General features: G+C 32.4%; 1 protein-coding gene across 1 annotated transcript; it reads left to right on the top strand.

Moving 5' to 3' along the window:
- Positions 1–940: 940 nt before the first annotated feature.
- Positions 941–19,942, top strand: LOC134254735 (C-type mannose receptor 2-like). Its single transcript, XM_062737267.1, has 6 exons — positions 941–1,167; positions 6,457–6,547; positions 7,517–7,693; positions 9,306–9,385; positions 10,592–10,685; positions 19,680–19,942. Exons 1-6 carry the CDS (start codon positions 1,033–1,035, stop codon positions 19,940–19,942), a joined length of 840 nt encoding a protein of 279 aa, XP_062593251.1. The 5' UTR covers positions 941–1,032.
- The last annotated feature ends 1,458 nt before the right edge of the window (positions 19,943–21,400 follow it).

The following is a 21,400-nucleotide window of genomic DNA, read 5'->3' as shown; positions in this document are numbered from 1 at the left end:
CGTAGCGTACATAAATGGATTCATAGAGTTGAAAGACAAATGTTTTGACAGCTTACAGTAAATGTCAATATCGTACAGATTGATAGATGTTATTTTTTATTTTTAGACTGTTTTAACGCATTTAATTACTTAAAAAGAGTCCAAAAAAGGAATGAATGCCATCATTGTGCTACAAACAGTATCGTATGCGTCATAAGTCACTTCAACGGCTCGAATATTTCCGATTTCTGTCCGAGGAGTTCAAAATCTCGATCCCCATCAATACGAAGTGATAACTTTTGGTTTTGTTCTTTTTTTTCTAATTTCCTTTATCGAACTGAAGAAAGCCAGTACATAAGCATAGTATAGGAATTTGATAGCGCAAAACAGCGGTGTCTCTATAGGACGCACCGCAAAACATTTTAAATTACAATTTACACGCCATCGTACAAAGGACTGATTGTAGATTCTCCAATCTGATCAACGACTTTTTTTTAATTTGATTATCATTTAACACCCCTCCACCCGATCACGCTCCCAATCTTCCAAAAAAGTCCTTTCCCTAGCCTCTTCCCCAAAAAAGTCCGACATATAAATTCTCAGCTTTAGTTCGATTGGGTTTTTTTAAATGCAGACCAGTCATAAACGATGGTGCTACAGCAAGATTATTCCTAGAAAAAGTACAATATTGTTGCTTCATTTAATAACACTGACTGAAATTTACACCAAAGAGATAGGAGCCGTGTCTATTGAGAGATAATGACTGCTGTAACTATTATGTCAATGATTAATTAAATATTTATATGTCTTTGTTGGCTTTTGTAACAGAAACTATACTAGGATGCGTTTGTTTGTAGTCCTAAATCGAAAAGGACCGAAAACATGAAAATCATGCATACTTTTGTTTTCCTTTTAGATACATTCTTACTTATATCAGGAAAGTTACAAGACAGTTATTCAAAATTAAGATTCGGTTACAGATTAGACAGAAAGATGATTGATTCCTTTACCGAGTATAGTATACTAGACTGTGTAGAAGAATGATTAAGAACCATGCGATGTAAATCTGTGAGTTATTACAAAGGAGCAAATTACTGTGAAATCATTTATAAGAACAATGCTTCAGCCCCAGAAAGATACAAAGAAGACAAGGGGTGGATCTACAGCGAGAGAGAGGGCTGGGATATGGTAATTATAACTTATTAATCAATCACTGAGACAAAGTAAGACAAGGAGAGGATCTACAGGGAGAGAGAAGTCTGAGACAAGGTAAAACAAGGGGTGGATCTATAGGGAGAGGGAAGACTGGGACAAGGTAAGTCAGGGGGTGGATTTATAGGGAAAGGGAAGACTGGGATATGGTAAGAAAGGGAGTGGATCTATAGGGAGAGTGAAGACAGGGATATGGTAAGACAAGGGGTGGATCTATAGGGAGAGGGAAGACTGGGTCAAGGTCAGACAAGGATTGGATGTATATCGAGAGGGAAGACTTGGATCCGGTAAATATATTTCATTAGTTAATCATATGATTATAAATAAAACCATTTAATGTTGTTTAATTTTATAAATCTTATGAGGTAATAAATTATCCACTTTTTCAAAATTTCGAATGGATGGATTTTTTTTATTTCGTTATATTTACATTCGCTGTGTTTTTCTAGTAAGCCAATTGTTAAATTGATTTGAAAACCATTTTTGTGTATACTCACGCGTAGAAATATACACGGAGAAACGTGAGTTAACGTGACGTAACAATGAGGCTGCAGCGACCTTAGTAAAAATGCAACGATATAGGGCAGCGAGAAATTGAAATATTTAGCTTAATTTAGTTGCTTCCAAACATGTAAAATGTAAATATAAGGAATGTTTTTCAGTTTAGTGCGCGCTTCATGAAATATGCCTACGTGACAAGTCTCTGTGATTCACATACCAATAACTCACACAAAACTAAAAAACATTCCTTAAATATACCGATCATAGCAAGGAGTACATGACACATGCCAGGGTAACAGGTGATGCTTATCTAATACTGGAACTTGATGTCCAGTTTGTTTGCTCTGTTCCTGATTTGTTTAAATGCATTTTTAAGCTTAAAAAAAATTTGTTATCCTCAAAATTGTCATGCAGTAATAAATGGCTATTATATTGGATACTGTGATTTATCAGTTATACTTGCCTGTAAGTCGATCGGGCATTAAGACGGTTGCATTTCTTAAGATTACATCGTAGGGATTTGGCATTGACTCGCAAATAAGACGGTACACCTTTTTATAAAATTGAGTGCCAATTTCACGTCAATGTTCTAAGTTTTTAATCAATGTCTCACAACTCAAGAAATGTTTTAAATGCGAGATATTTAATGTTGAAACCATATATCTGGTGTTCTTGCAAGTTGCAATCTTATAAACGATGCACTTGATCTGACACTGGTTTTGGTTTTGATTCAATTTTTATTTGCATTGCATCTTAAAAGCACTGATTTTATCGACATAAAATCAGAAAGAACAACTTACACAAGAAATCAATAAACAAAAGAGTTAAGATAAAGTCAGATATTTTGTTGCCCAAATAAATATGAAATTTTAAAACTGGAAAAATATAAATATGGAATGTATGAATATGCGGATATCGCAAAGGACAAGAATGACTAACACCCATGTTTTGGCGTTTTGTTTGGAGTATCTTATTAAACGAAGCGACCTTTTATCGAAAAAAAATCCTCTTGTAACCATTTTTAAATGAGTTGATTTTGTATTGAAAACATTTTATTGCATAATTCATACAAAAAGATTGCTTAAAAGTTCGTGCAACTTAAAAAACTTTTCTCTGTTATATATACAATAATTATAATAATCTTTGAACAAGTTATATACATGTACATTTGTAGTGAAAATGTAAAGTTATAGTAGAGTATTGGTTCATAACTCTGGGAGGGCGAAGGGAGGTAAAAAAAATTTTCTGGTGTCCGATTTTTAAATTTTTGAAAAAAATATTTTTTATTTTATTTTTTTGGTTTTGGTTTTGTTTTTTTTTTTTTTAAATTTTTATCGTTTTTATAGCTCATTTTATTTCAGAAAACGTGGAACACAAGTTATCTTTCTAACAAAATCATATATTTAGTTGTTGAAGGAAGGATATGGAGATAACGAACAGTTTTCAATATCAAAGTCCATAAAACAATACAAAATAGGAGCAAGGGAAACACGGACCTCCGAAACATTAAAGGAGGAATCATGTGAAATATATGTAATATTGGGGTAGTTTTTAAGATATATTTTTTTTTAGAATTGTCCGAGTTTTTTTTTATATACAACATTGTTTGTCGAAAATAATTGGCAATGAATAATTCATTTACAATATTGAGCTCTACGTGTGTAATAATTATCCCTACACTCTTGTACATTTCATAATTTTCAATATAAATTGATACCCTTTTGAAATGAGTAAACTGAATAATAGATACACGTATTTGTCAATGATATTTATTGGAGTTTATAATAAAACACTTAAGGTAGGATTCTTCTTACATTTCTTGTATTTAATCAAAGTACTGAAAGTACTGCTACGAGTTGATGGTATTGTTTGTATGTTGTTTGACATCCCTCTCGAGAATTTTTACTCATATGACAAGTTGCCACCACGTGCCTGTGGAGAGCTGCAAATTGTGACCTATACTCGGCACTCAGGGCCATTGAGCAAGTGGGGATCTTTTTCGTGCCAGCACATACTGCGACACAGGACCTCAATTTATACAATCTCATCTGAAGGACCGGTCGCCAAATTCCACGATGGGAATCGAACACACAACATAAGGATAAACTCCTTACTTCGCGACTCTAGATCATATGTTCTGACCACTGCACCACAAAAGTGACCGCACAGGTGACTTGATGGTATTGAACATATAATGTTAAAATGAGTTGAGGTCTCTGATGCATATCTGGGTTATGTGTTTAATGTGCTATGATGAAAATAGATATAAACAGCTTTTTACACAAATATTTCAAACTAAGAGGACCAACCTTCAACAATATTACGATTAGGGAATTACAACTTACAAAGAGCGCAAAATGAATAAAATTATTAATATGCACTCAGAATATTTTCACTATTTTCTTTAATTGACAATAAATTTGACATTTTCAGTGTTCAGTGCACATCAATATCTTCCATTTCTCGTGATTAAGCCACTCTTAAATTTCAAATCTTCTATTTTCATTGATATGCATATGTATGCATATGCACATGTAATATTACATTTCTTTCAATTTCGCTCTCTTGTAATTCAACTACATGACTTTCATTGATAAATTTATGCACGATTGATATTCTTCTGGCTTCTTGACTAAAGACTAAAAATTCATCAAAATAGAATGGTTTATTAATCGTTTACACAATCTATCTACTTTTGAAAATATTTAATTTCGCAGTCTTTTAATTCACACTTGTATACATACATTTCATATTTTCTTTGTCAATAACATCCGATTTAATTTCTTTCTTTATTTATTTTAATTGTCTTCTGTACTTTTAATTTACTGTATCACATAGCGAGCATCTGATAACGTACACAGCTGGAAATAGTAAAGGAACTCTCTTTCTAGGGTAGCGCCAACAATTGATATGAGATAAGAATCACAGGCATAATCAATGACCTTTACTGTATTTAAAGCTTGCTGTGATACAGATCTAAATTTTGGAAGACAGTAGTTCTTGTATTGTTTGCACACGAATTAATAACATTTACATATTTTTTTTCAACTGGTACAGCTAATTTCGTCCCTTTAAGATTAATGTTTGGTTTGCAAGATAATTTTGTTGACATGCAAGTTATATATCTTTTAAGAGTACCCATGTCTTAATTCAAAGTGGGTAAAATCCCGTATTGACGCCCGTATCTGACACCGTAGATGCAAGATGCAACATAATTATGACAAGATGTGGGTTACTTGTGTTGACATGCGAGATAATTATGTAGATATGCAAGGTATTTATGTTAACATGCAAGATAATTATTAAGATATGCAAGAAATATATGTTCACATGCAAGATAAATATATTCAGATGCTACTTATTTATGTGAACATTCAACTTATTTATGCGAACATGCGAGTTATATTTTTATATTTCCATTTCCAATTGTTTTTCCTATGATAAACACTACGAAAGTGAATCTTGTTAATTTCTCCGTGATGCCTGTGGCATGTAAATTTCTCTATTGAGATAATACTGAAAGGTCAAATGTCAACTGAATGTATATATCACTGGCGTATAAATACACTAAAGAAAATAGATGTTTTTTTTTATTGTTTACTAAGTAATTAGATATAATATATCTTTTAACAAACAAAATAAATAATGAATCATCTTTGGATCAAAAGCAACTCACTAGCGCAACGCTGTTTACTTTCACCGAGGTCTCGCGAGACCGGGAACCCCACTTCCGTAAACATCTGAACCACGTAGAGAAATCGGCATTGTCACATAGATCTTCCCTCCATCATCTGATACAGACATCGTCCCTCGGTCATTACCATCCGACTTCTTAAGCAGCTCAACTTCCTCTGCTATTTTAACATCCACACAAAACGATTTCCTAACCATGCTGACCAACTCCCGTTTCATCAACTGCACTACATTCAACATGGCGGTGGAGAAGTGACATAGGGCATATACACGTGTTTGTGCTTCCGACAACTTAAATCTAGGTCACATATATAATTAAAGTTAACAAGATTGCTTTGATCATAATTTAAAATTCTTTTGATATTTATTATGTAAATATTGATATTTGACTTCAGTAACCAAATAATCAATATATTTGTTTCTTGTTTTTATGGGACTATTTTTTTAATAGTAAAATGTGACGTCATGGAGCCTCGTGCATATTAAATCTACTAAATTAGACGGCATTTCGATTTATTTTAAGATTTTTATTTCAAGTAAAAATTGAAATATAAGGAATCACTGTCCAGTTAGGAGAGTATGCCAGGGACTCAACAATAATGGGAAACATGGAATGATTTGAGCATACCGGGCTTCGCCTCGTTCTGATTAGCAGCATTCAACATCGATCCGGAGATATAAGTCAACATTTGTTCCGAGCACTAGAATGTGCAACAATGTACTATAGTGTATATTCTCCAAATCTCTGATGCGATAATATAATAAATTCACAGCTATAAAGAAACAACTTTGCATCTCCACGGTGATTAAATCAAATTAAAAAAAAACACGTTCTTTTAATAAATCAACATCCTTATAACATATTGTGAATATATAATATAAGTTAATCAAGCTCAAAAGTCTTATATGAAGGATGTATTCACTAAGGATTTGAATTAACAGAACAGAATACATGTATCTAAGAATTACAAAATAATAAAACAAAAATATCTTATTTTTTTATTTTGATGACTGCAATAAATAGATTTTGAATGGGCATTCATTATTCACTTAATATCTTATGTCTTACAGAAAATAACAGGATCTTGTTCGAAGGCAGGGTGCAAAATAAATGAAAAATGCATCCCAAAATCCCTTGGAAATTATGAATGTATACTATCAGGTAAGTTTGTTTGTTTCAAGTTCTCGGGGAATTTAAGTAACACCAAGACGCCTTTATTCGTCTTGTCATCCTTTTAGAATAGATGAATCTTTTTTGTGCCTCTATACGGATCCCAGATTATAGGATTCATAAGGGCCAGTTTCCTTTTTAAGCAGTGGGATTAGAACCCGTGGATTAAGGATCCACTCCATACAACGCGACTCTAGACTAATTCTATGTTGTTTAACGTCCCTCTCGATAATTTTGTCTCATATGGAGACGCCACCACTTGCCGGTGGAGAGCTGCAAATTTTGTCCTAATCTCGGCACTTGGAGTCATTGAGCAGAGAGGGATCTTTTTGTGCCAACGTTTCGTGAAACGGGACCTCGGTTTTTAAGGTCTCATCCGAAGGAACGGTCTCCGCGTCTCACAGTTGGATTCGAACTGGCGCCTTAAGGATCAACTCTATAATTTGCGATTGTAGAGCAGACGCTCTAACCAGTATGCAAGGCGGGCAACTGATGGCTAGTTAATAATTAGACAGAAAATTACTACGTCAACATGCATTCGGGAACCTGGATTGTAATAGATTTTTTTGAAATCTCTGCAAAAATTAAATAGCTCTCTGACTTAATAGAATGTTTTTCGGCATTAGACTGTTCGCTACATGCTTTAAATCATGCACACTTAAATCAAAACTTAAGAAAAAAATCACTAACAAGGACAACGCAAAAGGGAGCATCCCCTGTCAAAAAGCATACTGGTAATTATAGATTAAAGCATCCTTTGCCATCGGTCCTGATGCAAATTATGTCACTTCCATTTCGCACAGGACAAACCTACCCACAAACCCTTACACCCTCTTAACCTTCCACACACACAAGCGAGTCACTATATTTTCTCAAACTCCATTGTGAGGAGATAATCAATGAAAGTTTCATTAAAAACATATGCACGGCTAAATTTTGATTTATTTGAAATGTCAACAGATTGTGGAATGCCTCCGATTGTAAGAGGCGCTGACTCCGGCAGTTTGGAAAGATGGGACGCAATAGGGATCTACAGACAAATACATCTGCAGTGTCACAAATATATTTTCAAGAAAAAAGGATCAGGAATGCTTGGATGTTCTTTAAATGGTCAATGGACAATAAATCTGACTTGTGGTATGAAATATATATTTTATGTACATAAAACCTTATATTGAAATAACCTATGTTGACGAGTTCTCAGCTCAAGGAGGGATCTTTTTCTATCAACAATCAGTTAACATAACGAAGACGAGGATATTCCTATTAACATAATTTTTGTAATCAGACAAAGAGAATATAGTACACACAAACTCCGCTACGGAATTGAAACGTGCATTTAATCATTGTGTCTTAAAACTGCACTATGATCTACATCTACAAAGAAGTATTATTGATAGCCCTTTATGTGTATGTGGAAAGTATGAAGATGTTTATCTCTTTATTTGCCTGTAGAAATTATCCAAACGCTAGGAATAATCTCTTTAATCGCCTATTTTAACTTGACGAATTGGTCAATTTTGGCACAAATTTGTTATAATATGGTGATATAAATTTGCGTTCAGAAACTAATACATATATTTTGCTGCTCTTGCTGAATCCTGTAGATTCTAAATTGTTACTCTACTTAACAAATATTTCACTTACTTCACTTGTGAATTTATATTTTTATGTACAACAGGAATTTAAATTGCATGACATATAGTTATATTTAAGGAGAAGAACTCGTAAGTTGAAGAACGTGTTTCCATTTCTTTTGATTATTCAAAAAAATGTTTTCAAAACAAACAAAACTGCACCTACAAATATATGTCAATCTATGCATAAAAATACTGTAAAAATATTGGAAATATTTTATAGAATATAAATTCGTATGTGATTTATTTTGTTTCTCTACTTTGTTTTTTAGAAAAGATACTAACCTTTGAATTAGAATTAATATTGCTACATCAAATTTAAAATATTAAATACCTTCATCACCTGCATACGGAGTAGACATATCTCAGTTGATTCGATACGCAAGAGCATGCTCTACGTATGAACAATTTCTAAAACGAGGTAAATTATTGACGAACAAGTTTATGAAACAAGAATGTCAGCAGTCTCATTTAAAAAGATAATTTCGGAAGCTCTATGGTCGATTCAATGACGTGTCAGCAAATACAATTTATCATCGAGTCAAATGTTGACTGACGTTTTTGATACCAATTGTTAGACAGTCCATTATTTATACACTGAATTGACAACGGATTTTTTCGAGTATTTCCTGATCATGACAAGGAGCACACGGCGGACGTGACCGGTCGGCAGGGGATGTTCACTCCTCCATGGCACCTGATCCCACCTCTGAGGTTTCGGGGCTCCATGTTTGCTCTGCTCTTATTTTGTATTTTATGGACTTTGAGATTGAAAACTGTTCGTTATCTCCATATCCTTCATGTACATGTAATAGAATTCGATGTCAAGTATTATACATTATAAATAAATTCTAAATGTCAGTCTCTGTAACGAACATTATAATTAGTACAAGTTTTAATGCTTTAAAATTTCACTTCAAAATAACATGCAGTGGGAATTAGTTTGGGAGAATATTTCAAAATTAAGATGTTGTGATCGGTGACCTTATCGAATTTTGCGATTTTTTTTATCCAAAGACTGTTTATCGACAATAATTTTCAATGCAGGATTCAGTTTACAATATTGGGCTCTATACACGTTATGATTTTAATTTCCATTGTATATCTCCTAGAGTTTCAAGAGGTATGGGTACCCTTTAAAGGCAAGTTGTATATGGTTCGTTCCAAAAAACTTAAATGGACAGATGCTAAGGTATGTCAAGAAATCATATAAAACATTTAAAACTCTGAAACCTGTTATCTCCATCTCATTAAATTTTTTGAAATATTTCAATGTTGTGAAAACGCAAGGGCGAGTTCTGTGTAAGCGTGACGGCGTGTTAATAGCGCGACAGGGTGTTTTTTTTTTCTAAAAACAATGTTATTGATTACTTGAATGCAACATTGAAATATTGTTTTAAAAAAACTAATGAGATTTTTCTGAACGTGCAGTTGAGCTTATAGCGATATGCTGCCCTTAACCACTTGAGTCAAAGCATCTTCCACCTGAATATTTCAGCATACAAAATACATTATATTGTACAACGAGTTATACATTTAAATACAGTTTTCTCTAAAAATGTTCTGATACTTGTATATATGGAATAAGTACCCCTTTTAATTTATGAAACAAAAGCATTTTAATTTTGCCAACAAAAAATCAAGAGTTCGTAGATCGTAAAAGGTTTTTATTCAATATTTTCCATATAATAAAAAAAGGGTTGGAGTTAAATAGGCTTAACACTTGACAAACTTAATGGACCTAAAATGTTTTGAAGCACACATACACTTTTATGGAAGATCTAAACACTGCACGCCAAAGCTGCATGTGTAAACGATCGACAAGAGATGTTTTCTCCTTCATGGAATCTCATCCCACCTCTGATTTTTCAAAGATCCTGTTTACTGTGCTTCCGATTTTTTATATTTTAAAGAGAATTTTGGGTCATAATTCTGTGATTTTTCTTCTTATTTTATTCAAATGTCACAGATACATGTAAGTGTTCCTCGTGAAATATAGAAACATCCAGTAAAGGTAACGGGCACGCAATGACACATATCAAAAGAAAAAAAAAAATAAATTCCTCCAGGAACATCACTAAAATGAAGCGTTACTTTGTATAAAATAAATACTTTCAAGAAAGAATAATTAATTGTTTTTATAATTTTAAAAACAATTTCCAAAAGATATGATTGATTACTGTAAGATCATAAGGAACTACTTGGTAAAAACAATACGAGGAACACTTTTTAAATCAGTTTTAAATATTTTTAATTTGTTGCCAATCCTGCAGTGCTGTTAAAAATATGAATATATTCAAATACCTCATGCCAATGTTAACTTTGTTTTAATAATTACACAATAAAACAATCTTATCTCTACACAAATAAAAAAATACTTATCATTATCCCCTTTCAGGTGGCCTGTGAAAATGAGGGGGCATCTTTGGTAGAGATAAAATCAAAGGAAGAAAACACTTGGATAACGGAAAATTTACTGAAGCCTTTCTTTGGTAAGGAGAAGTATATTCCCTTAATCAAAATAAAATTATTATATAACCTATATCATTTCCTTTTCAACAGTGGAATACTGTAATTTTTTTTACATTTTCAACCATGAAATACTGTTATTTATTTATTGAATAAAGGTGATATTCTGTCAACGTGTGATACGATATCAAAATGATATCCTGTCACAGTGTGAAAGAATATCAGTAGTTCGGCAAAACTCTCGATTTTCCTTCCCTTAATCAAGAGTGTTGTAAAGAAATACTCCTTGAACTGTTTTAAGATAAAGAGGGTAAGTAAACCATCCTGACAGAGGCTAAAATTGCCTAGTTTCTCCAATTACGCTGTTGAAATCAATGTTTATCTCACAATCGCTAAAGTTATGACGTCTCAATCGCTCTACTATGACGTCATGGACTATGACACTGTGTTACCCTGTTCAACTCGTGAAATAAATTCCACTATAAAACATTGAATAACCTCTATAAACTTCATGGAATCAATATGAACTTTATTATTGGTATCCACTTTAAGGCATACTTATCAAGCACAATTACTTGTTGAAATTATTTGATGAAATGGTAACCTGTTTTTGTTATTTTTTGCGATAAAAGCATATTATCTGCATTGGTAAATACTACTTTACCGCGGTTGCAGTCATGTATTAAAATGTTTTCCACCCTCACAATTTTAATGGTCCAAAGTACAAAAACGGCATTTATTTTCATTTAATATAGCTTAAATTTACTAATTATTGCAAAAAATGTGTAGATCGCCAAATTATTTAGGATAGGAGACATAAACGAACAGAAGTGTATGTCAACATACAGAAATTGTACATTTTCTGTAAACATTATGATAAAAAGTATGTAAAAATGGTTCAAATGCATAATTCTGATGCTGAAAGTTCCGAAATACTTGCTACTTCTAAGACACTTTTGAATTGTGAATACCAGACATAAGAAGAACAATAAATAAAATGCCTGATTGAAGATACCTGAGAAGGAGTTATTGCCCATGTCAACATTTTTTAAAGATTGAATAATTGATTTAAAAAAGAGAAATAACATTTTTTAATTCTTTTACTTAAGAATAATAATCATTACACCTATTGAAAAGCATTCTTATAAGAGATATTGTTCTACTTGGCATAAATTTAAATTAATAACAGTTTTTGCAAAAAAACCTATGACATCATAGGATGGTGGAAAAAACTTAATAGCCATTCCCTGTAACCACTTAAACTTTTTGCCACGCACGGTCACTGATTTTGATGAAACTTTAAACAGTCTTGGTACTTGACACAAGAAACATATATAAAAAAATGTCGTTGCCATTTCTCTTGATTGCCATGGTTACAGCCGCAAAAGTTTGAAAAAACTAAATTTTTAGCTACTTTAAATCTCTATTGAGCCTTGATAAAAAACATGGAAGAGTAAACAAACCATTCTTACAAAAACATAACACCTTGTAGTACTTATGCTGAAGGATAAGGAGATAACGAACAGTATTTAATATCAAAGTCCATAAAACAATACAAAACAGGAGCATAGAAAACACGGATCTTAACACATCGGAGGTAGGATCAGGTGTCTAGGAGGATTGAGCATCCCCTGCTGACCGGTCACATCCGCCATGTGCTCCTTGTTATGATCGAGAAATAATGGAAAAACCCGTCGTCAATTCAGTGTAAAAGTAATGAATTAACGATTAATATATTGCTGCATAGGTAAGGGAAGTTGGTCATAGAAAAGTTAAAGTCATCACTTTTATCATAAAGCTTGGTTTTAGATTACCATTAACGTCTTTTTCAAGTAAAATATCTAAGTATGAGACAGAAGTGTCAGATTCCGTGGTATCTTTTATCTGAAGCTTTCCAGGATATATCATATCGACATAGGAATGGAAATTACCATTAGTCCAGTCAAACTGTCATAAACCTCAAACAAATTGCAACAGAATTATTTTTCTTTATTTATAATTAGGAAATTGTATTCTAATTAACATAAAGACTCTAGAAAAATATATAAAGGCGAAAGATGTCTTTTTTAGAAATAAATATTTACTAGTTTAAAAAAATATGTATTGCAGAAATGTGCTACCATATGCAACAAGGGAGACAATTTTTACCACTGTAAACATACCTCTTTTTATTTTAAACAAGCATAATAAAATTAATAATTCATTTTGTAAACATTCCAGGATTTTTAATTCACCTATTTATTGAAAATATAAGATTTGAAAATTTTATATATGACTTAAATAAATGTAGTGTTAACGTCTTCTTTACCAGATGTTTGAAACATTAGGGGAGAAAATCTATGGAGAGTCGTCAGTGGTTTTATTGCAACATAAAAATATTTTATTATCTAAAGTTAAACTTTTGTTGTTTGACTTCTATTAGTGCTTTACTAGTAAAAATACATGTAATATAGATTAGAACATCTGAAAAAAATGTTTGGTTGCCCTCTCCCGACCGACTGACTAAAATGGCCCGTCTCAAAACTTTTCTTTTACATTCCAGGACATGAAATTTTTTATACCTCTTATTTCATCAACAAATATGTTGAAATTTCCTGGGAAAAGGATTTTACAAATAATTTTACCCTGAGTCTGGAGAAGCATTATTTGTTTATTAAATTGTTTATTTGCATTAAACGAGTATTATTTTAAAGATGGCCTTATTATTCACCTGTGTGTGTGTGTGTGTGTGTATTTAGTTTTGCAATGGAGCTCATTATGTAAAGTTTATTTTTAATACTGTATTTATAATTTGTAAACGTATTTCTGAAACATTATGAATCACTTTGTCACATTTGGCTTCTGGTTTTTTCTGAACATAACCCTGAAGCCAAGTAGGGTCACGCAAGGGATTTAATTTTATGGGAAGTCTTTGAAATAGGCCGCATTGTAAGATTTTCATATATTTTTTTTTAAAAACATATCCTATTACGTAATAGATTCGTGCAATTCAGCTTTTTAAAAACTACGCAATATTTTCGACTTATCCAAATTAAAGCAGACTGAGGGATCTTTGTTTATAGGTCTCATCCAAAGGGCCCAACAGACTGGTTGATAGTATGTTGTGTTACGCCCTACTTAAGAACTCTTTACTTAAATAAAAGTTATTTAAATACACATGCATATAAAGGAAATGTTATAAAAATACTATTTTCTATCACATTAAGTAGAATTTATAATCTAAAACTGCATAGAAAATTTTAATTGTCATAGGAAAGACTCTATGCCATAGATAAATAGTGCTAGTTTGTTTGATTGTTGCTTAACATCCCTTTTGAGAATTTTTCACTACTGTGGAGACGCCACCATGTACTTGCAAGTGGAAAGCTGCAAATTTTGTCCTTTACTCGGACCTCGGTTTATAGGCCTAGGTCTCATCCAAAGGACTCAGACTGGTTGATTGTGTGTTGTTTTACGCCCCACTTGAGAACTTTTTACTTAAATAAAAACTTCAACATATACTTAAGGGCTTCAAATTTAGACTTTTACATCGGTGCTTAGGGCCATTGAGCAGTGAGGGTTTTTATCATGCCAACGACTACATGTATGTAACATGAAACGCTCTCATCCCGAAGACCTGCAGCGTTAACTTCAAAGTGCCAAAAGCTTAATTAGTAAAGTGATACCCCCCCCACCACCACCACCACCACCACACACACAATTACAAAATAAATCCGAAAAAATATAAAAACTAGCAATGGACATTATATTGAATATAGTGAGAAGCAATTCGGATACTATGTTGAGGTTAACATTTAGGAGAGGAACCAGTTCCAGTTTCAAGATAATCATTAATGCATTTTTAGGGATTCTATGGCATCTTCAGTGGATTTTATGTTTTTTCTTTTATATCTTTAACGTTTCAAATAAAGGCAATGGGGGGATCTGAATTTTAAGACTTCGTTCAGGTTTTATTTAACTATAGATATAACATATTTCGAATGAATGTCCCATGCATATGCAATGCTATAAAGGTACATGTAGATGTGTCGTGGAGAGCCCCCTCCCTCTGAATTTTTTCGAGTTAAAAGGTTCTTCCGGTATGTAATGTCCATGAACCTATTCCCCAGCAGTGGCCAGGACTCATTAAAATGTCAAGTCATATACCTTATAAAAATAGACCACCTCATCCCCTGAAAGAGGTTTTGAAGTTTGAGGTAATTTTATATAGGGATGAGTATTGCCAAAAATTTCGTATCACAATATATCACGTTTTTTTTCCAAATTGAAAATATCACGATAATAGCATATTCTTACAAACAATTTTTCACAATGATTTAGATGACTTTTTTTTTTAAATATGCTAGAAAAACAAATTTTCACTTTTTTGAAATTTTTATCTACATAAATTTGATCATGTTTGGATGGTAAGGTGCTGTTCTTTTCACCTTTCACATTTTTTTTAGGCTTTCCTTAATTCTTATTTGAAAAGTTGAATAAGTAAATGAATAATTTCTGGACTTTATGAAATGTACCTAGATACCAGTACTTAGGTCTCCGCATCACAATACGTATTACCCCCCCCCCTCCACCCCCCCCCCAAAAAAAAAAATTGCGATATACCGGCATATCGATAAAATCGCATATCCCTTGTAATAAATTTATTTTAACTAGTTATTTTAAATTCTTATTACTTCTTTGTTTATTCATTTTAGCTTGTCAAAAAATTATAAGACTTAACATCTGTGAGATTTGATGCCCCCCCCCCCCCTTTAAAAAAAGTTTTGGATATCTGTGCTTAAATTATCCCATATAACTTTTTAAAAATTATCTTAGGTCCTCAGTGATAAATTAAAACTATACTAATTCATTCCTACTATAGCTACATATTCTTGTTCCTGCACAAAGCCGTACTACATTGGAAAGGTTTTATTTTTCTATTATTTCTGTTGCCATGGGAACGGGAATTCATGACAACTAATGAAATAATCACCGGTTTCAGTTTGCAGACGCATTTCTGCATGGCTGACAAAAAATTTCAAGATCATATACCTGGCAAAACTATTTTTATGCATAAATAGAATATCTATTCAAAAGGAGATTTATTGGCATTTTGTAACAAACATAGGATTTTTTTGATAATTGAAAAAAAATGATGTTTGGACAAATATATTTTTCTAGAGTTTTGATATATCAAAAGGCACATTATAAATTAAAAAATTCCACTGGAATAATTTCTGTTGCAATTTGTTTGAGGTTTGGGTGATTTTGAGCTAGATTGACCGGACTACATTATTATTTGACAATACGCTGTCGATATATCTAAGTATTGAGTAGAATGCCACAGAAAATAATTTTCCTTTTCACACATAAGATTTTTCATAGATTCTGCTTCATATGAATACAAGAATGGGTCTGCTAATGATGGAGAGCAATTGGTACCGATTGGAATTCCAATAGTTTGTTGGAAGACCTTGTCTCCAAACGCAGCTACGATAAGGGTTCCCAGAGAATATTGCAGTGTACTCTGTGCATGCACTTCTCTGAACTACAAATGTATGATGTCATAATTGAAAATGACGTCAAGTCGCTGCGTACTTGAGCTGTTTTGATAGGGAGGAAGTCAAAAACTTCACATCCTCTTTCAAACTGCATTTAAAAATGCAGAATGCTAGTTGGACATAAGTTTTTAGAGGATTGTTACCAATACATGTTGTGATCAAATTAATTCATATATATATATATATATATATATATATATATATATATATATATATATATATATATATATATATATATATATTTAATAAACATCTTGGGAATCTACATCAAAAGGCACGTATCAAAAGAAACAAAATTTTTTTTTCAGATTTTAAGCATACGTTTTCTGCTTACATGTATTTCCATAGAAAGGCTCTACTCAATGAATTTAACGAGGCCCGATCTACTTGATCTGCGCATACGTTTTAACGCAGCGTCGACTCAGGCACGTCACAATACCCTTGACTGCCGTCACAATTGAACATAATAACGTCACAATTAAAATGACGTCAAATTGCGCTAAACTGTTTCGCTGATCTTGCTTACCTGGTAGCTCTATAGAATATGCATTGAAAGCTGGCATTTCTTCTTCTTCTTTTTTTTTTTTTAAATATTTAGATTAATTAACAACTTTGGGACCTAAATAATTTTGAGGGATCAATTTTTTTGGTACAGATTTATTAATTTTATCTTGTTTTATTTCAATTTGTGAGTTTAAAAAAACAAACGCTGCAACTAAAAGTAAACAATTTTAGTCTTTCTCTTTGAACATGTTGAAGTGTTTATACACACTCTTTTTATTGCGGACTTAAATATGCATGGATTATCTTCAGTTTTAAGAAATAAAATAAGTCTATAAATCATTTAAGTTAAACCCCCGAAATATTTAATTTTTCTATATATTACATAATATTAGTAAAAATAGCAATTTTGTCGCCTTTACCCCCCCCCCCCCCCCCCCTTTCTACCCCTATTTTCCACGTAAAACAAGGTCGCGTGTTAAGAGAAAAATAAAGCATGGCGAGAAAATAATTTCATAATGTAAGAATAATTTATTTTTTAGAAACGAATACAGTATTGCAATCGTTTGTTGGTGTTATGTAAACCCATTGCGACCTACAAAATACATAGTCGGATAGAATAAATCTAAATTTTGTGTTTTGACATGCCCCCTTTTCATTGCAATAAAGGGTACCGCCAATTTTCTTTTCATTTTTTATAAGAGGAATGAAAATTGCATGATATATGTGAAAAACAAAGAATTTCATCCTGTATTTTTTTTTAATTTGTAAATTTCTTTGTTTTTTTGAAGAGTTTTAGTATGTAATTGTGTATAAAAACACGAAAAATGGTCCATATCTTGACAGTGCCCCCATTTCACTACAATAAAGGCAAGGTAACAAAATTTCATCCTAATTTTTCTAAGCATAAAACATACAAGTATATTTCCAAGAATTAAAAAATTTTATCATTCCGTTTTCGTAATTTTCAACTAGATCGGGCCTCGTTAATTTGATTTTTTTAATTGGAAAATATGTACACAACCAACAAGTTTGAGAATTGATTATCAGTTATTTAGAAATGTGCTTCTTAAAAGATCTGATCTCTATGGTATATAAACCATGGCAACCACTACCAACGAATAGTTTGTCAATGGTATATGTTTCAAGGTTTTTTTTTCTCTATTATTTGGTCACATTTCATTCAATGCATATTTCTTTTTACTTTTGGATACTTGGTTACCAAAGAAACGTATGTAATAGTTGATTTACCAAACATAATCATGTATCATGCATTCAAGACATCAGGCCTTCAACGTTTGGAAATAGTTCTTGCTAATTGTTTGCTTTGCCGCAAATGTTACATGTAACTATTGGGCTTTAAAGATATTTAAAAATGCCGTTGTCAAACTTCAAGACATGCCATGGTAACCGATATACGAAGTAATCAATATTTGAATGATTTAAGTTATTGATATCAAAGACCTTTGTCATTGAAAGTTTGGTGAAATTCTGAGACTATGCATGCCACACCTCCTAATTGAAATTGCAAGTCATTACAGAGAATGTAACACATATACCATTACCTATTGCTAACGCCAAATCACGCAATACAGTTGATAAAAATCGACAGCAACTCTTCCTTCGCCATCCGTTATTGCAGGCGTTGGCACGGTAAAGACCCTTCACTGCTCAATGGCCTTGAGTTCCGAAGGAAGGTCAAAATTTGAAGCCCTTCACCGGTATTCAATGACTTCTATATTAGTGAAAAATTCTCGAATGTGACGTAAAACAAAATACAATCAATAAATCAATCAATCTATTTCATACATGAAACTTGCCAAAATCTCATAAAATAAGAAATTTTTTCATCTTTTTCAAATATTTCGTGGTAATTCTTTACACTAAACCTTAGAGAAACTCGTAATGCGCTATAAAGAGCTTCAAGGGAAATGAAAAGTCATATTTCTTTGATGTGTATGTTGCATCAAAGTTCAGTAAGTTGTAAAGTTTAAATATTATTTACACTTTTGAACTCAAACAAACAGGAATAAAAAATAAATAAATTATTATACAAAATTACATCCCCTGCATTTACGTTTATCATATAAAGATTGAAAAAAATAAATAAATATAAAAATTAATGCAATAGCAAATGAATTATGCAAGTTTTTCAATGTTTGCTGCGTGTATCTATGTAACACTTATTATTTCAATTGCGAAAAAAATGTTCAGGCTATCATGCTTAATTTTTCGTCAGTATATGCGTCAAAGCTGAGCTAGAAAACGAAAAAAATATATCATGCAAATACCTGCTGTGAACGGGGCCTCTGTTTTAAGCTTTCAACCAAAGGACTTCAAAGTACCGAGCGCAAGGAACGGTTGTTATTCACTCTTAATCGACTTGGGTCAGTCACAGTCAACGACTGAGCTACCGTGAGGGATGGATAGAATGTAGTTTTGTTCATCACAACGCTTCGATTTGTGTGATAGAGGTATACGTCTGCATGATGGAGACTATTGTCTAGTAGATTTTTTGAAAGTTTATTATCGGATGAAAGAAAATGATGTTGTTTTAAACTTTAAATTTTTCTATAAATTCCTTCTTATTTCTGAAATTCGTATGTACCGTCAGTTTCAAAATCATTGTTGAAATTTGACGTAAAAATGCGGACAGTGAAATTGTCATGTCAAGAAAAACTAGACAACGTTTTGTTTATTGTAATAGTTTAAAAAGTACACGTATTGTATATATAACTACATAAAGGTTTGGTAAAAAGTACATGCAGATACATATATAAGCACATATTTTTTTTTTTGAAGAAATATTTTGATTATTAAATGATTGACTTCTTTTCAATTTTAAAACCATCTTTAATAGAGATTAGCTGCATGGCTACAAAAGAATAATCTAAATTTTATTTATATTCATTGGTCTTAGTTCACAACTTGTGGCTTGAATTCTATCATTTTAGTTTTTTTTTATTTCCATAAAAGAAGGTACAGATATAACCGAATGGACCGCCACTGTGTTTTGGATTGGTGGAAAGTGCAATAGTGGAAAAGCTGAGGAATGTACGTGGGAAAAAAACAGGGAAAAATTTCAAAACAGGGAAAAATTTCGTTATCACAATTTTCGTGATAAAGAACCAAAGGACGACAGCGAAGAATGTGTTTTTACTAGCACAGCTAATGATGGAGAATGGAATGACTTTTACTGTGACCAGGAACGTCCCTACTTGTGTGAAAAGTCTACTTAATTGGATAATCTTCAAACAAGATCAAGTGATAAGCTTTTTTCCTATAATTTTCTAAACTGGTTTCATGAAATGATCGCTGGTTTAAAGTCAACGTCAGTTAAATGAAAGGTTATGTCAACTGGAATAAAAATTTTAATCAACAGCAGCCGCACATTTCTATTCTTTTTGGATTTTTGTATATGTGTATTTCTGTTTACATTTAAAATGTATGAGTGACGTTGGGTTACGCACTTCCAAGTCAAAGGCAATCGAAAAGAAGTTGCATGTATACAAAGAAATAAATATAAGTAAAGAAAGTTTTGTTATTGCCATTTTCTGATATGTTTCCTATCGCATATTAGACACAGGAAAAATTTTATAACAAGCGCACGGAATGTGTTTCAATAACAAACAGAAAAATCGGTGAGGAATCATGGATATCCTTGAAGAACAGTTCAGTCATAGAATTATATTTTGATATATTTGAAACAACATCTGATGCATACTATTAATTCAAATAGCAAGAAATAATTTGAGATTTTTTTTGTTCATTGATTTTAAAGTAGTTTATGTTTACCAAAGATGCTTTCACCTTGAGAGAATTTGTATAAGAAGTGGGAAACTACTGAAAATATGAAATCGTTTTTCTTCACGTTGCTGTAAATTTACTGCAAGTTGGACTGGACCGTGCATTCTTTGTGTTTAAAATGTTTATTCTGGTGACTGTGGTTGTTAATTTGTTTGGTTTTTTTTTACAATAAAGTTTCTTTCGACAAATTTCCACTCCTATTGACACGTCATCACTTGTAGTGTATCGGATGTGTCCAAGAAATTTATAGACAACCTTCGTAATATTTAACGATAATTCTTTTTGGAATTACGAATATTACGCACAATTTTTTAGACAGTCGAAGAAAGCTAACCTATAAATCAATGAATTCATCACCTGCATACGGAATTCATATATCACAGTTGATTCGATACGCAAGAGCATGCTCGTCGTATGAAGACTTTCTAAAACAAGGTCAATTATTGACAAACACTTTGATGAAACGATAATATCAGCAGTCTCGTTTAAGTACTATGGTCGATACAATAACCTTGTCAGCACAATTTATCATTGAGTGAAATGCTGACTGATGTTTTTCATACTAACTGTTAGTCCATTATTTATACATCTAATTGACGACGGCTTTTTCCGTTATTTCCTGATCATGCCAAGGGGCACAAGGCCGGTCGGCAAAGGATGCCAATTCCTCCATGGCACCTGATCCCACCTCTAATGTTTTCGAGGTCTGTGTTTGCTCTGCTCCTATTTTGTATTATTTACTTTTGATCTTGAATACTTTTCGTTATCTCCGTATATTTAACTTCAAACTCTATTATATCTGTAGAAAAAAACATGTTATCCTAACTGTAGCGATTGGGAAGAAGGAGCAGAGTGTGTATCTTAAAAACTACCCATTTTTATAATTAGTG

This window comes from Saccostrea cucullata, unplaced genomic scaffold (genome assembly GCF_032062105.1).
Source record: "Saccostrea cucullata isolate Sc308-1 unplaced genomic scaffold, CSIRO_AGI_Scuc_v1 ctg1419, whole genome shotgun sequence".
Taxonomy (NCBI): Eukaryota; Metazoa; Mollusca; class Bivalvia; order Ostreida; family Ostreidae; genus Saccostrea; species Saccostrea cuccullata.
The sequence above is the reverse complement of the archived record's forward strand: the minus strand, read 5'-3'. Positions and strand labels throughout refer to the sequence as shown.

Coding starts and splice junctions, on each gene's coding strand:
- LOC134254735 (XM_062737267.1), top strand. CDS start 1,033: ATGCGATGTAAATCTGTGAGTTATTACAAAGGAGCAAATTACTGTGAA. Junction 1,168..6,456: donor AGAGAGAGGGCTGGGATATG/GTAATTATAACT, acceptor TATGTCTTACAG/AAAATAACAGGATCTTGTTC. Junction 10,686..19,679: donor TTTACTGAAGCCTTTCTTTG/GTAAGGAGAAGT, acceptor TTTCCATAAAAG/AAGGTACAGATATAACCGAA.